Source organism: Gopherus flavomarginatus, chromosome 9 (assembly GCF_025201925.1).
Source record: "Gopherus flavomarginatus isolate rGopFla2 chromosome 9, rGopFla2.mat.asm, whole genome shotgun sequence".
In the NCBI taxonomy this organism is placed as follows: domain Eukaryota; kingdom Metazoa; phylum Chordata; order Testudines; family Testudinidae; genus Gopherus; species Gopherus flavomarginatus.
Genome location: NC_066625.1, coordinates 74,063,667 through 74,079,844, shown reverse-complemented (window position 1 = coordinate 74,079,844; position 16,178 = coordinate 74,063,667). Strand labels below are relative to the sequence as shown.

Sequence of the window (16,178 nt, the reverse complement as noted above, 5' to 3'; positions counted from 1 at the left end):
GGCACTTGCCATCTGGCCCTGACAGGAAGTGAGAGCGAACTGAGGGGCACCCCTGCCACCTAACTTCCTGCAGGCAGCCAGCAGCCCTTCCCTACCTCCCTCACAACCACCCCCCTCGAGACTCCTGTAGGCACCCACCCCCACCCTCTGCCTCCCACAGAAGTCTGCCCACCTCCACAATCTCCCCTGCCTCACATGCGTGCATCATATGATGCAGTTTGGGCTCCCAACATATGCACAGAACTTTAATACATATACTTGAGTATTCCATAAAAAAAAAAAAAAATCAAGGTGCCTGATCCTCCCTTCACTTGTAACAATGTAAAAATCAGGATTGAATCCATTTAAATCACTGGAGTTCCACTGAAGCTACACTGATGTAAACTAGAGTAAATGCAAGGAGAATCCAGGCCCCAGCATTTATGTCAGCAATCGTTTGCCATCATATGTACTCACTGTCATTAATCCGCCAACGAGATCACTTGTATGTGGATCTTCATCTTTTGTCCCAAGTTGCGGAGAGTATAACTCAGTGGTTCTTAGAATCTCCAACACTCGATCTAAAGCTTCTGCGACAGGCATGGGACTGCTTTCTTGTGCAGCATTGATAATATTTATTACCTAGGTTAATATAAGAAACTCTTGAAATTTATAAGCAATTGAAGAAAAGAGATTCTCAGTGACTAATATGAGAAGTTACCGCTTTTAAACATAGCAGTACTTAATTCAGATTGTGCAGAACTACTGTGAAATCTCTAAGGGATCAATAGTGAAACACTGAAGTCTTTTACTGACTGTGGGAGCAGGATCGAGGCTTATAGATTCATAGACTCATAGACTTTAGGGTCAGAAGGGACCAATATGATCTAGTCTGACCTCCTGCACAAAGTAGGCCACAGAACCCTACCCATCCACTTCTATAACAAACCCCTAACCTATGTCCGAGTTATTGAAGTCTTCAAATTGTGGTTTGAAGACCTCAAGCTGCAGAGAATCCACCAGCAAGTGACCCATGCCCCACACTACAGAGGAAGGCGAAAAACCTCCAGGGCTTCTGCCAGTCTGCCCCGGAGGAAAATTCCTTCCCGACCCCAAATATGGCGATCAGCTAAACCCTGAGCATGTGGGCAAGACTCACCAGCCAGCACTCAGAAAAGAATTCTCTGCAGTAACTCAGATCCCATCCCATCCAACATCCCATCACAGACCACTGGGCATACTTATCTGCTGATAATCAAAGACCAATTGCCAAAATTAAGCTATTCCATCATACCATCCCTTCCATAAACTTATCAAGCTTAGTCTTAAAGCCAGATATGTCTTTTGCCCCCACTACTCCCCTTGGAAGGCTGTTCCAGAACTTCACTCCTCTAATGGTTAGAAACCTTCGTCTAATTTCAAGTCTAAACTTCCTAGTGTCCAGTTTACACCCATTTGTTCTTGTGTCTACATTGGTACTAAGCTTAAATAATTCCTCTTCCTCCCTAATATTAATCCCTCTGATATATTTATAAAGAGCAAGCATATCCCCCCTCAGCCTTCTTTTGGCCAGGCTAAACAAGCCAAGCTCTTTGAGTTTCCTTTCATAAGGCAGGTTTTCCATTCCTCGGATCATCCTAGTAGCCTGTCTCTGACCCTGTTCCAGTTTGAATTCATCCTTCTTAAACATGGGAGACCAGAACTGCACACAGTATTCCAGATGAGGTCTCACCAGTGCCTTATATAACGGTACTAACACCTCCTTATCTTTGCTGGAAATACCTCGCCTGATGCATCCTAAAACCGCATTAGTTTTTTTAACGGCCATATCACATTAGCGGCTCATAGTCATCCTGTGATCAACCAATACTCCAAGGTCCTTCTCCTCCTCTGTTGCTTCCAACTGATGTGTCCCCAATGTATATCTAAAATTCTTATTATTAATCCCTAAGTGCATGACCTTGCACTTTTCACTATAAATGCTTTAAAGAGGTCATTCTTATTAGGCAACTTCCTGTCTTAAGACACTCACTCAAAGTATTTCCAAACAGACTCAGTACAATCCCCTACTACCTGTATCAGAAGGTCACTTTATTAAGCAACTGATATTTGTTGTTCTCTTGAATGATTTCTTCAGATACATTACAACACAGGCACTGATTCTGTGAGTGCTCCAGGGCTTGAACGCCCACAGAAAAAAAAAAGTGGGTGCTCGGTGCCAATCAGCTGTTTGGGGGCTGGGGAAGGAGCTGGGGGAGGGCAGAGAGCAGCACGCAGCAGGCAGGTGGGGACCTCAGGGAGGGGTTGGAGCGGAAGTGGGAAGAGGCGGAGCGATAGTGGGGCCGCTGGAGAGGGAGCAGAGCCAAGGCAGGAAGAGGCAGATTGAGGGCAGGGTCTTGGGAGAAGGGGTGGAGTGGAGGCAGGACCTCAGGGCGGAGCACCCCTGGGGAAGAATAAAAGTCAGCCCCTATGCATTACAATGAATATATATGAAGGGGAAATCCAGTCCCTTCCTTTGCATGGGCAGAGCGCCTCCAGGCAACAGAACCAGTGTGATTGTGCTAAAGAGGGGGCTGAATGCGGAGAGTGATGCAGAGGGTGCACACTCCTATGTGGCAGGTGGAAGGGACAGGCAGGGACAGTATTGGGGGCAAGGGTGGATTGGGAACAGAGCATTTGCCACTTCCTGGATCCTTCCAGTCACTCACTGTGGGAGATGGGAGAAAGGGAAGATGTGGTGTAAGGGCCAGCATAAGCTTCTACAGCCATTGCATGTGGCCCAGCTACTCAGGTCAGGTGCTGTGCAGAGGGTTTCTGCCAGAGTATTTCAGGAAAAAATCCAGGTAAATTCTGATTGTCTGACTTCATGAACACTAACAGTGGTGCATTACCTTGGTGATGGGTGCTTCAATAGTCATGGAATGTATCCTGGCCATGGAGGAGTGTCGCCTCTGTGAACTGCCTGTGCAAAAAATAAAGCAAAATTAGCACTCTGATTAAAATGACAATGCATGACATCCAGAGTCAGCCAAGAATTCCTCGTTTGCCATGACCTTCAGGACCACCTATAACAGCAGGCATATGCACACTTGTCCTGCTATGTTGATAAGGATGCCCACATAGATGCACGCTGAATCACCAACAACACAGAACAGAGATGAGCAGCCACAATGGCCTGGCAACATAGTTGCCGTTTTTATATTTTAAATGGTTTATACAATGTTCAGCCACAAGCACCATATATATGTTATATTTGGGGGGGGCGGAGAAGAGGGACATGTAATACTACAAGGGTGTAAGACATGACAAGACACGAGTCAGATCATCAGCTGGTGTAAATCAGTGTAGGTTCTCTGAACTTCATTCATCGATGATGAGCTATGTCAGCTGAGGTTCTGGCCTATAACAACTGATGTCATTAATCAGGGACTGGAAATCTTTTCTGTCAATTAGCAATTTTTGGCAGCAAAGACCAAACTAGGCTACTTCCTGTTCTGTAATCTAGTAAGATGTGGCTACTTCTGCGCTATTCTGTGTGCTGATGCTGAGCACATCTTCAGCATCAGAATCCAGGCTATTTTTGTAGCAATGGTCAAAGTCTGGTGAAAATTAGAAGTAAATCTGTTACTTCAAATTTTCACCAGACTTTGACCATTACCTGGAATGTACTGATACATGTTTTAACAGAAGCTTTATAAACACCAGCAAAACCCTGCAGTATGTGAACTACGTACTAAGGTGAAGGGTGATATGCCATGATGAAGTGTAACTCCCTGATGTAGAACACAACATAGTGCAAATAAAACAAACAAAAACTAAGAAGAAATTGAACTTTGACTTTAATGGGAAGAGTAGATAGGGAAACTACAACAAACCCCAATACTTGTGAGGGGCCCAGAATCTGCTATCTTTACTAATGAAGAAGAGTAACTTACTTTGTGAGTTGCTCTATTGAATTCTATGGGATTATTCATGACAGTAAGTGCTACCCAATGTTAGTAAGGGTGGCAGAATACGGCCTTTCATTTCTAAAGTTTTCAAAAAAAATAGGATAAAAATATTGCTCAGAGGCAAAACACATGGGGTAGTTGCATAAATATGAAATATTCAGGTCTTGAGGGTTTTAAAAAGCCATATGAAAAATATATAAACATCCACTTATCTAACATACCATCACTTCCTCGTGAGGTTGTGGATCTGACATCAAGCGATCCTTTCCTCCTATCTTTGTGTCGGCAAGTCTGAATATCTGTAGAGACATCAGTGTTATACAATGACTGCAACAAACGCTCTTCCCAGATTATATGTTAAAGGAAACTAAACATAGGTAAAAGCTTGATAGCAGCGGAGCAACGTGGATAATGCTACAGTTGGTTGGAAAACAGCTTCTTAGAACTGGCCTTGCCATGGAGGCTCCCACATCATACTCTTTGGATGCTGCTCTTGCCTCAAGCAAAGACACAAGAGTAAATGGTCTTTATGTAGAGGATCTTTGGGTATGTCTACACTACCCGCTGGATTGGCGGGTAGTGATCGATCTAGCGGGGACTGATTTATCGCATCTAGTCTAGACACGATAAATCAACCCCTGAGCCCACTCCTGTACTCCAGCGCTGCGAGAGGAAGGAGCAGCAGTCGACTCACCGCGGTGAAGACACCATGGTAAGTCGATCTAAGTACATCAACTTCAGCTACGTTATTCACATAGCTGAAGTTGTGTAACTTAGATTGATCTCCCCCCCAGTGTAGACCAGGGCTAAGAGCATTTAGAGTCCTTTCTCAACCCACGGCATTGGTGCAGAGTGGCGGTTCAGTCACAGCACTGCCAGTAAGAGAGATGTACAGGTCAGAGGGGCCCCTGAACACCCCTTATGGATCTACAGAGATAAGGTGGGTGAGGTAATATGCTCTGCTGGACCAACTTCAGTTGGTGAGAGAGACAAGCTTTCAAGCTACACAGAGCTCTTCCTCAGGTCCTATGGGTCTACACAGTGATGGAGCCGCTGACCACTTCCCTGTCCCACCCCCACCAACCCCTCAAACTCTGGATGGAGTCTGCGTTGTCTTTGAGGCTACCCCCTGCACTAGATGTGTTCAGGGCTGGAGGCAGACAGCATTTGGCTCTAAAGCAAGATAGAAACTTCAATAGACAAGAGTTCTCTGTTGTCTGAATATTTCACAAGTTAGAAAATCACCATTAAATGGCTTCATGCAAGAGTTGTTGGACTGTACAATTAATAATAATATTTAGTAAGCCAACCTTCACATACGTATAGACATTATCTACTTAATCCTCAGAACAGCCTATGGGAGGGAGTCTGTTCTTCCTGTTTTACAGATGGGGGAACTGAAAGGCAGATATAGTGACTTAAGTCAGTAGGGCAATGTCTGAGCTCACTTAGGCCCACGCAGTCCCATTAGATGTGGTTAATTAGCACAGAAAGTGGTTACACAAGGATAACAGAGGACAGGGTTTGGCCCATTGCTTGTTTTTTAGTTTTAATTGACTCATACCAGATAAGAGTTTGTCAATGAGCTGAGATTGCCTAAGGCAGGGGATGGGGGCATTACTACCGAGTACAACAAGAAGGAGCAGACAGAGAGTTGCAGCCTAGGATGCTAAGGGTATGGCTACACTTGCACATGTACAGCCCTGTGAGTTAAACCCGCCTTCGTACAGCTGAGGGTATGTCTACATCTACAATTTTGCAGCGCTGGTTGTTACAGCTGTATTAGTACAGCTGTATAGGGCCAGCACTGCAGAGTGGCCACACTTACAGCAACCAGCGCTGCAAGTGGTGTTAGATGTGGCCACACTGCAGTGCTGTTGGGCGGCTTGCAGGGGGGTTCGGGGAACGCGAGAGCAAACTGCGGGGAAGGAGACCTGCTTGCAGGGGGGTTCGGGGAACGCGAGAGCACACCGCGGGGAAGCAGGTCTCCTTCCCCTTCCTCCTTCTTCCTCCTTCATCAGGTGTAGACACTCACCAGCGTTTTTCTTGACCTCCGTGGAATAAGCAGGTATCCCAGCATACCTGAGGAAGCCTCTGTGGTAATCAAGCAGGTATCTTTCCCCGCGGTTTGCTCCGGTGTTCCCCGAACCCCCCTGCAAGCAGGTCTCCTTCCCCGCGGTTTGCTCCGGTGTTCCCCGAACCCCCCCGCAAGCAGGTCTCCTTCCCCGCGGTTTGCAGGGGGGTTCGGGGAACGCGAGAGCACACCGCGGGGAAGGAGACCTGCTTGCGGGGGAGTTCGGGGAACGCCAGAGCAAACCGTGGGGAAGGAGACCTGCTTGCGGGGGGGTTTGGGGAACGCCGGAGCAAACCGCGGGGAAAGATACCTGCTTGATTACCAGAGAGGCTTCCTCAGGTATGCTGGGATACCTGCTTATTCCACGGAGGTCAAGAAAAACGCTGGTGAGTGTCTACACCTGATGACCAGCGCTGGATCACCAGCGCTGGATCCTCTACACCCAAGGTTCGACCGGGTGTACGGCCAGCGCTGCAAACAGGGAGTTGCAGTGCTGGTAATGCCCTGCAGATGTGTACACCTCCTAAGTTGCAGCGCTGTAACCCCCTCACCAGCGCTGCAACTTTGTGGTGTAGACAAGGCCTGAGTAGGGAAAGCGCTGCAGTCTGTCCACACTGCCAGTGCACTATCGTGGCCACATTTGCAGCATTTGCAGCTGCATTGGGAGCAGTGGATTATGGGCAGCTATCCCAGCATTCAAGTGGCTGCAATGTGCTTTTCAAATGGGGGGGTGGAGTGTGACAGGGAGTGTGGGGGGAGAGAGAGTGGGTTTTTGGAGCGCTGAGAGCGTGTCAGCACCCTGTCTTGTAAGTTCAGACCCCACTCCCACCCCGCCTCTTTCTCACTAACTGAAAGCAAACAGCAGCTGTTTCTTTTTTTTCCTCATAGACCAGATCAGCAGACACTCGCTGAAACAGACCCGAACCACCACCCCCCGCCCTTCTCACATCGCCTCTCCCTTCAAGAAAACATTAGCTGTCGGCACTCCAAACGGAGCCCCCCTGCCTGCCTCTCACTCATTCAAAGTAAACAGTAGCTGTGTTTGTTTTTTTGATAAATAGCCCCCAAAACGGAGCTTTGAAATGGCATTTCTGCATCTGGAGTTCACAACAAAACAAGAGAGGACGGTTCCGTTAAAAAGATTATGGGGCGTTTCTGGAGGTCAATCAGTGTGTAATAATGTTACTCCCCATTTACACTGGCGCCACAGCACAGCAGCAGTGGCGCAATAAACTTTATTCCTCTCAGGGAGGTGGAGTACCAGCAGCGCCATAGCCGTGGAGACACAGTGCTGTACGTGCCTTGCCAATGTGGACGGGGAGTGAGGTACAGTGCTGTGGCAGCTTTATTGTGCTGTAACTTGTAAGTGCAGCCAAGGCCTAAGTGTGGGTGTACATACGCCTTCATCCCTTCAAAGGAACTAGTTTAGGGTGGGAAGATCAAAAGGGGAGCTGAATTATGAGCAGAGCCCAAGGGCTTAGCAGAGAGGAGAGGAGGAACAAAGGTTTTATTTTAAGTCTTCTAAAATGCCAATACTGGAGGGGCAAATCCCAGCACTGATGGGGTATGTGTGTCTTAAGACCACCAGGCAGGAGAGAGTAGAGTTACAAAGCAAAATCCATGGTTGCTCCTTGTACAGAACTCCCTTGAGTGCTAGGGTATCGCTTTCTTCTGATTCACTCCCTAAGCTACCTCATTGTTCCCCCACACCCTCCAATGGAAGATGGCTTCCACCAGAGGCACATGAGGAATGTGGGTTTGATTCCTCTGTTTTTCTGTTTGTAACAGAAGGCAGAATAGCATAACTTGGTCCCACACACCGCCTGCTTCAGGTGGGAAGGAGCCTAGAGGCACGCTTGCTATACAAGACCCCTTGTTAAAATGTACTGTTGTCTTCTGCAGCACTGGCCCCAGATCCTGAAGTGGCACTATTGGAAGCTGTAATGTTTGGGGCAAATCCTGCTAGAATACGTCAGTATTTTTTTTTTTAAGGGAGGAGGCAGTCATCTGGGTTTAAATTTAAATTAAATAAAAAACCAACTGGGAATTTCCTAATCATAATTGTTTAGAATATAAACAGATTGATTTGGGGTTGAAACCACCCTGTAAACTCTGTAACTCTAGGGCCCATAGAAGGCAAGGCGAGTTTTGCCATGAACTTCAATGGGAGCAGGACCAAGCCCTAAATTATGTGCATTCATCATCATATCCATCCACGTGCAATACCCCAACATAGCAACAGCAACAGATTTTTAATAAAGCAGCAAAAGGTGCATGCCATGAATTATATGAGCCATGATGTAAATTCCATCTAGATGGTGTCTTTGACATTTCTAATCTAGTCATAGAGATTGCATCAACTACACTACCTACAACTGGAATGTGAAATAGAGCCAAATGTGGTACCCACTCATGGTTCTAACACAGACACATTACATTTTCAAGGTTTGTTTGATTTATGTCACTTCTGAAACAAATTTGCCTGGCACAGATAACTTGCATTTATTTTGTCTCCCCCAGGAATACCATTTTATTGCTATCAAAATATTATTGTTTTCACTGCACTGTGTAACTCACATTTGAGTCTGATCTTAGCGACCTATCTAATCTTTTCCTGCATACATCCCATGCTTCTTGTTACAAAAATGAAATAACGTACCCGTCTGAGATTCAGCCTGAACACGTTCACATATTCTTTCTGCCTACAAATCAATATAAGAAATCCAGTTAATCCATTTCCTGATCACACTGTGATATTTTCTGCTTAAACTAAAATGGACAAATCACCTTTTTTCTTACCTTATTGTTGTCATTGCACAGTCTACTAATTGACACATAGTGTCTAATCTTTCTGTAGGCAAAAAACAATGTGTTATTGTTGTTCTGATTCCTAGCTCTGATTCACATCTAGCTGCATTTTAAATTTACAAGATCCACACTAGCAATAAATCCATCTAGGACAAATTCTACTCTGTGGGGGCCTGGAACCAATGCAGTGCAGCTGCACTGGAGGGCAGGAGGGAGGAAGGGTGGGATGTATGTGCTGCATAGCCATACTATGTGGGCTCATTCTCTGCTGCTGCTGGGGGGAGTTTAGGTATATGGTGTGGCTGGTGCATCTGCAGTGATGTAGGTCCAGAGAGACAGACTACAGGGTTTAGGGGCGGAGCAGTCACCTAGGCTAGTACCATCCTAAATGCCTCCGGATTGCCATGACATTCAGTGTGCCAGCCGCATTTGCTTTGTACTCAGGCAATGTATACAGGAGTAGGGGTTCATCTCTTCTGCTTTGTATTACAAGCTGCAAGATGCTTTTGCTCCACTGATGGAAAATAGAGAGTATGAATTACTACTAAGGGATGCCAGCATTTAAAACATCCCACTTCTTCTGCCTATAAAGAGTGGAGTTTCCCCCGTTCATTTAATTAACCTATAATGTTTGTTGGATAGGAAAGAAGTTGCATACAACATTTTCTTCATGGTAAGACAGATCAACCTGAGAAGCAGGGGTGGCTCTATGTTTTTTGCCGCCCCAAGCATGGCAGTCAGGCAGCATTCGGCGGCGTTTCTGTGGGAGGTCTGCCGGTCCCGCGGATTCGGCAGCGGTTCTGCGGGTGGTCTGCCGGTCCCGTGCGTTCCTCGTACCCGCTGCCGAATTGCCGCCAAAACCGCGGGACCGGTGGAACTCCCGCAGAAACGCTCTGCCACCCTCACAGTGACCAGCAGGCTGCCCCCCACAGCTTGCCGCCCCAGGCACGCGCTTGCTGCACTCATGCCTGGAGCCTCCCCTGCTGAGAAGCAAGGGACATACAAAAGTGGGGGTTCCTGGAGGAAAGTGTACTCTTATATCATCAGGCCCATATTATTTTAATAACTCTGCATGTTTTCCACTGGCATCACCTGGGAAGAAGCATCACAACTAGCACGTGATGATAATCAGTGGAGGAACTGGACTGCCTGATGCTTCAGTGGGACAGGAGGAACTAAGGTGTAAAGTAAGGTGCATGTTTAGAAAATTCTCAGCGAGTTTAGGGACTGCTACAATATATGCCGGCCAGTCCCCCTTTCTTTACTGAAATTGCATAGGGGGACTTAACATAAAAGTTCTAATAATCAGAATTTACTATTCTGCTCTAAACATCCCAGTCAATAGCTGACTGGAAGTGCTGGGAAAACGGGAATTTTGCCTGAGTAAGGAATACTAGCTCCCTTTGGGTGAAGATCACCTGGGATGTAAGTGTAAAGGACCTACACAGATCAAGTAGCTGCACCACAGAACCAGTCTGTATACCAGCCTTGCATAGGCCAGCATGGATGGAGATGATGGAAGGGAACATAGGCTGTAGATTCATGTGGCTCCCTCCAGAGGCCTCAACACAAGGCATAATGGAGCACTCACCACTCTAGCTCACAGGCTGGAATAATAGCCACAGGGGAGCTTGGCCCAAACCCTGGCTCTGCATTAGGGGTTGGATTTCACTTTCCTTCCATACAGTGCTATTAGCTGAGCATTATGTGAGTCAAGTGGATTTTACCCTAAGGACTTAAGTGTGGATCAATCCCACTGCAGGCTCCCAGCTCTGCAGGGATGGATTACATTTAGAAAGCAATAGGACTGATGCAAGGCCCACTGAAGCCAGTCGGAGTCTCTGACTTCATTGAGCATTATATCAGACCTCAAATACATATTAACTTTTGCACTTACCCTCCCTGTCCGATGACAGGTATTATCTTCACATTTTGTTGTATGCTATCTCCATTTTTCTTTTTGGTGTAATACATTCCTTGCCATTCCTGCAAGAGTAGTCCAAGGGTAATTACATTCAATTAAGTAATCAACAAATCTAAGGCTATTTTCTACAAATTCCTCTTCATTTATTACTACCAAGAGAGTCAGGAAAAAATAAAAAAAATCTAAATTTGATATATTTTCATTTTAATCTGCTTTGCAATCCCAGACCTAGACATTCATTCTTAGGGGTCTCAGAGGCAATGCACGTGTCAGAGAAATGTGGACTCAGAAAGAAGAAATATGAAAGAAGAGGAATTGAAGATGCAACTAGGGCTGTGGATTCTCACTCCACTGACAAGCGTCTCATTCTTTTAGCTCATTGGAAAAATTATCCATCTCTCCAGAAAACGCAGACAGCCACTCCCTCTGCCCCAATATGTTATTTATAGAAAGAAATTTAAGAATTTAAACTCCAAAATAATTTCATACAATTTTGAAGCTGAATTTCAGAGACAGAAAACTTGAGAAATGTTTTGTATATATAATAGCACACTGACCAGCCAATTGGGGAGCATTGGTTGATGGGCTCCAGCGGAGTCCAACTCTGGAGGGGTTGAAACATGTCTACTTCTTGGTCTCTGAAGTTAGCTCTGTAGTTATAACAGATCCACACTCTTGGGTTTCAGGCTATTAGGTGAGTAGAGTTTGTCAGAAAACCTGTTGTTTTTTTCTGCCAAACATTTCAACTTTTTGTCAAAAATCCAAAAAATGGAAAGTTTTTTTTTTTAAATAGTCAAAATTTTCTATGGAAGGCAGAAACTTCTAGTGAAGGTTGCAGTTAATTGAAAACCAAATTTTCTGTCAAAAAATAGCTTAGATGTAACATTTTTGGTCAGCCCCGGATGTAATTTTCAGAAACTGACTACATCCACTCCTGTTTTAAACCTATACACCTCTACCGCGATATAACACGACCCGATATAACACAAATTCGGATATAACGTGGTAAAGCAGCACTCCGGGGGTGCAGGGCTGGGCATTCCGGTGGATCAAAGCAAGCTTGATATAACGCAGTTTCACCTATAACGTGGTAAGATTTTTTGGCTCCCCAGGAGGGCGTTATATTGGGGTAGAGGTGTATTTTTAAAGGACATCCTGTTAAAAAAAATCTTTTTTGATTCATTGATTCTAAAGCCAGAAGAGACCATTATCTGATCTTCTGTATAATAGTTGGCAGATTTCACCCAGTTACTCCTATTATTATTTTAATACATCTAACTCAACAACTTCTACTTAAAGGAGAGGCTGTTTTATGTATTGGGGAATAGAAAAAACTCCACAAGTGAGGCTGGCACAAACAGATGTTGTACATCCCATATTTTTCCAGTAGAATTCTTTTTCTCTCTCTATAACTTTCTTCAGTCTTCTCCCACAACCTTCTCCTCATTCTGTCTGCTTTCTGTTCCACTGTTCACCTGACTTCTCTCCCACGCGCCTCTTTTTGTTCTTTTCTCCATAGCATAATGCAAAGCCAATAACATTCAGTATGAAGGAGTCTGTAGACCCATGATATTTGAGTGGATTCAAAGCCATGCCACAAGTTTGTCCATCGTAGCATAAATTTAAAGAGAAAAAAGAGTCTGGAAAATCTGGGTCCAAGAGCATCCAATGATGAACAACAATTTGACTGCTTACTGTATACGGGCATCATACAAAGCCCACTGAAGTTACAGGGAGTCTTTTAATTGATCAGGTTTTCTATGTATATGTGTAGCCATGTGCACATGCACACAGTACAGAATAAGGTATATACACACCTACATTTATCCTTATATTGTAGAGAAACCAATAGACAGATGGGCCAAGACTGCACAGGCATAACTGAGGGTAGAATTTGCCCCACATTCTAATGTAATTTGCACTGGGGAAGGAGAACCAATAAGCAAAGAATCCAGCATTCATAAGGACTGCATAATGCCAAGCAGTGGGGGAGAGGAAGGAGAGGAATAATAAAAAAAATAAAAAAATAAAAACCCTGAAAGGTTTTTCCATGTATCGGTCTGAGAAAAGAACTGTGCACAACAAACTGGGAAGCAAGCATAATATCTTCTCCCAAATGTTGCATGAGGAATATAAAGGAGGACTAAGCAAACATTACACAGTTCTATGCTCTTGGAATTAAAATGATACATAGCAATAGTTCCCTGACAACCAGGATAAGGGAGAGATGAGTAATCAATCTCTAAACCCAGATAATAAAGTCAGAATATGCATAAAGGGATGAAGTCATAATGCACAGATTGAATAATTCTAGAGCTGCAAGTGCCTTCCCATCATGTCAGGATAGAAGCAGTCACTAATGGATTTTGCTTCACATTCAACAGGCAAAAATTCACAGTTGTAAAAAAAAACAAAAAACAAGAAAACCTTGAAAGGCAACATGTGGAGAAGGGTCAGAACAATTCAGTTCTGCTCTAAGCCAAACACCAACCATTATGTAAAGTTCTTACAAGGATATTACATAAACATATTTTAAGAACTCCATATGCTTTCTCCCAGAACCTCTGTCGGCCAGCTAAATAGAGAATATGTACCTCTTGACACATGTCTTCAACTGAGCTCATCCTTATGAGTGAATTACTGTCCTAGATATATGGTGCCACAGTCACTTCAGCGTGGCCTAATGTTCTGGTGTTAAAATAAAGACTAAGAACGTCTGGTGTAAGTAGAAAAGAAAGAATCAATAACATCCTTGATATAATAATCTAATGCTCTAATGATACCTTCGGAAGGCAATGCTTCATTACCCATCATCCCATGGATTCATATATACAGTAAGACACCAAAGCTCATTGTAAACACCAATGTCGAGCACAAAATCTTCCATAATGTAATCTGAGTCCAGGGAAGGGCCACTGAGTTTGGTTCATTTTTCGTATAAAATTGCACACAGTGTGCACCCTTACAAACTACTCACTTGCCTTAGATAACTAAAGAATTTCCCCTATAGTGTGCAGGATTTATATTCCTCTGCGGTGTAACTCCCAAGCAGTGAGAGAAATTGGGGTCCTTGTCTGAATTATCAATAGGTATTTCATGAGGGCTGGTCTACATTACCGCTTAAGTCATTGTAACTTATGTCGCTCAGGGATGTGAAAAAGACATCCCCTCTGAGCAACGTAAGTTACATCAACTGAAGTGCTGTCTGCACTGACACTATGTTGGTGGGAAACACTCTCACTGTGGTGTATATTTGTCCTCATTTTATGAAAAGTGAAAACTATCTCAAATAAAGATTTTTTTTGTCCCAGATCATAGGGATTAGATTCAGCAAAACTTCTAATCAGATGTGATCAGCTAGTTCACATTTCACCTCTAATGGTGGATCTAATTTGATTCATTCAATGAGTTAAGAATATGCAAGTGTTGTGTCTTAATTTCTTAAGTTAGAACTGAAGGAAAATGCCTTGTGATAGTGCTGATCTCTTGTGAGTACAGCCAGCACACATTAACCAAAGACATCTTTTTGCTTGGCTCTACAATATTCTTCCCGATCTCTGTATACTACATGGATTGTCCAAGTCCATTCGCTAAAACAGTCCCTTGCTTTATTGTGTAAAATGCCAATTAAATGCTCTTTGAAGATGCTAAACTTAGCCATAGATTAAATGTTTCTCAGCACAGGAGTTAAAATACTACAGGTGTGGATGAACAGGCATAGATCCATCTTGGATCCCACTGTACAACTAGAAACATTTCCCCCAAATCCTTAGCGCAGCTCTATCAGAAATTCTGGTTTGTTACTATGTTTGTTATGATACTACGTAGTCTCAAACTGGGAAGGATTAGTCTCATCACGAGATAAGAACTACTACTATGTGCTGGATGATCGGAAAATATCATAGCACAGTTTTTTGTCTGGGCTAGAGAAATTGCTTGGTATATTATAAGCTGGTGTAATCAAGTCACAGTGCACACAGCTGGTTGCTAACTGGAAGCAGTCTTTTTTCATATGTACAAAGAAATCACAAACATGGAGGGAGACAGATAAGTCAAATCAGATTGATCTTGACACAACCAAAATTTTTTGGAGAATGTTATTCCTTCCAGAGGCAAGTTAGTTGCAAATTCTCCTGGAACAATTCAGTATAAAACACTTTCAAAGTATTGTGATCTTTCAAACGTTGAACCACACAGTAAAATTGCATCTGCGAATGTTTCATGGAAGAACTCCTTTGTGTTAATAGGTAAAATTCTACATTTTTACAATCTATGTAGATTACAAAATGTTAAGTGTCCCAATGGAAAATAAGAAGACATATGAAACGAACACAGATCTACATTGAGGAGAGTTTAAGACCTTCCAGAAATGTAGGGTTTAAAGTTTAATATCTCACTAATATTCACAGGAGGATGTCCTGAAATCAGAATACTAAAACACGAAAATCTTGACAGCTCCATACTTAGAGGAAAAATATTAATCAGTATTAGTTTTTTTTGTTTTAAACACACCATGAGTAGTCTAAAAATACATTTTTGTTAGAGACATTTTTGTTATTACATTAAAAATAATTGAAAATGTGATAATTGGATATAGTGAATACTAGATGCTGTAGTCATGAGGCCCAATAGAACTAAATGGTCTGTATTCTTAACTTAATGAACACCACATAATGGTATCAGACCTGTACCATGTGTCTTTATTTGGATGCACCTTCACAGAGGCAACAGAACTGTGAAGCACCATCATTTTAGCCCTTGGATGTCTCTTGGATCTGTTCCAGCACTCCAGTCAATTTCCAGACACGAGTTTCATGTTCAGATGCACATTCCATCTGCACAGAGACACATCATTGCCTTTCTAGACGAATACTCATGTTACTACCTTGATATACACAGTGTGACTAATCACATCTTTGCATTGGTGCCTTGATGCATCAATACCTAGATGTACATAACACTAGCAATTAATTTTAACATCTCACCACACTGTCAATAACGTGGTGTTTCCCAGCAGACAGCCAGTGTGACCCAATTAGCTACCCTGACTCAGCCTTGTGGATATGCCATGGCACATCTTTGCAAATGCAGCTGATTCAGAAAATTCTTCATGTTACCACCACGATCAGTGTCTCCTTAGATAGGGTACCATGACATATCTTTTCACTGACCTCAGAAGGCATTTACGCTTTGCTATTAAGATGCAAATATCAGCTCTGAGACATACTAGGATGCACACTCACAAAATGCTACAACAATAACAGAGTTAAAGGAACACCACAGTGCTATGCGGCAGTCAGCAAAAACTCTGTTATCAACCTCCATATCCGCACTTTGAAACCATCTGACTCCCCTGCACTTCCTTGATGCAATAAGTATTTCTAATGGAAATCCACTAGAGAGTTCCTTAGTTATTAGAGAATTACCTCTTGCTGGAGAAAAG

At 43.7% G+C, this 16,178-nt stretch overlaps 1 protein-coding gene across 1 annotated transcript in view; it reads right to left on the bottom strand.

The window, feature by feature from the left end:
* PDE8A (phosphodiesterase 8A) overlaps positions 1–16,178 on the bottom strand; it is a 194,387-nt gene that overhangs the window by 36,607 nt on the left and 141,602 nt on the right. Inside the window, exons 9-14 of the mRNA XM_050966628.1 lie at positions 10,709–10,797; positions 8,803–8,854; positions 8,663–8,705; positions 4,151–4,228; positions 2,871–2,941; positions 457–621 (exon numbers count right to left, since the gene is read on the bottom strand). Coding sequence (XP_050822585.1) covers positions 457–621; positions 2,871–2,941; positions 4,151–4,228; positions 8,663–8,705; positions 8,803–8,854; positions 10,709–10,797 — 498 coding nt within the window. The remainder of the gene's footprint in view (positions 1–456; positions 622–2,870; positions 2,942–4,150; positions 4,229–8,662; positions 8,706–8,802; positions 8,855–10,708; positions 10,798–16,178) is intronic.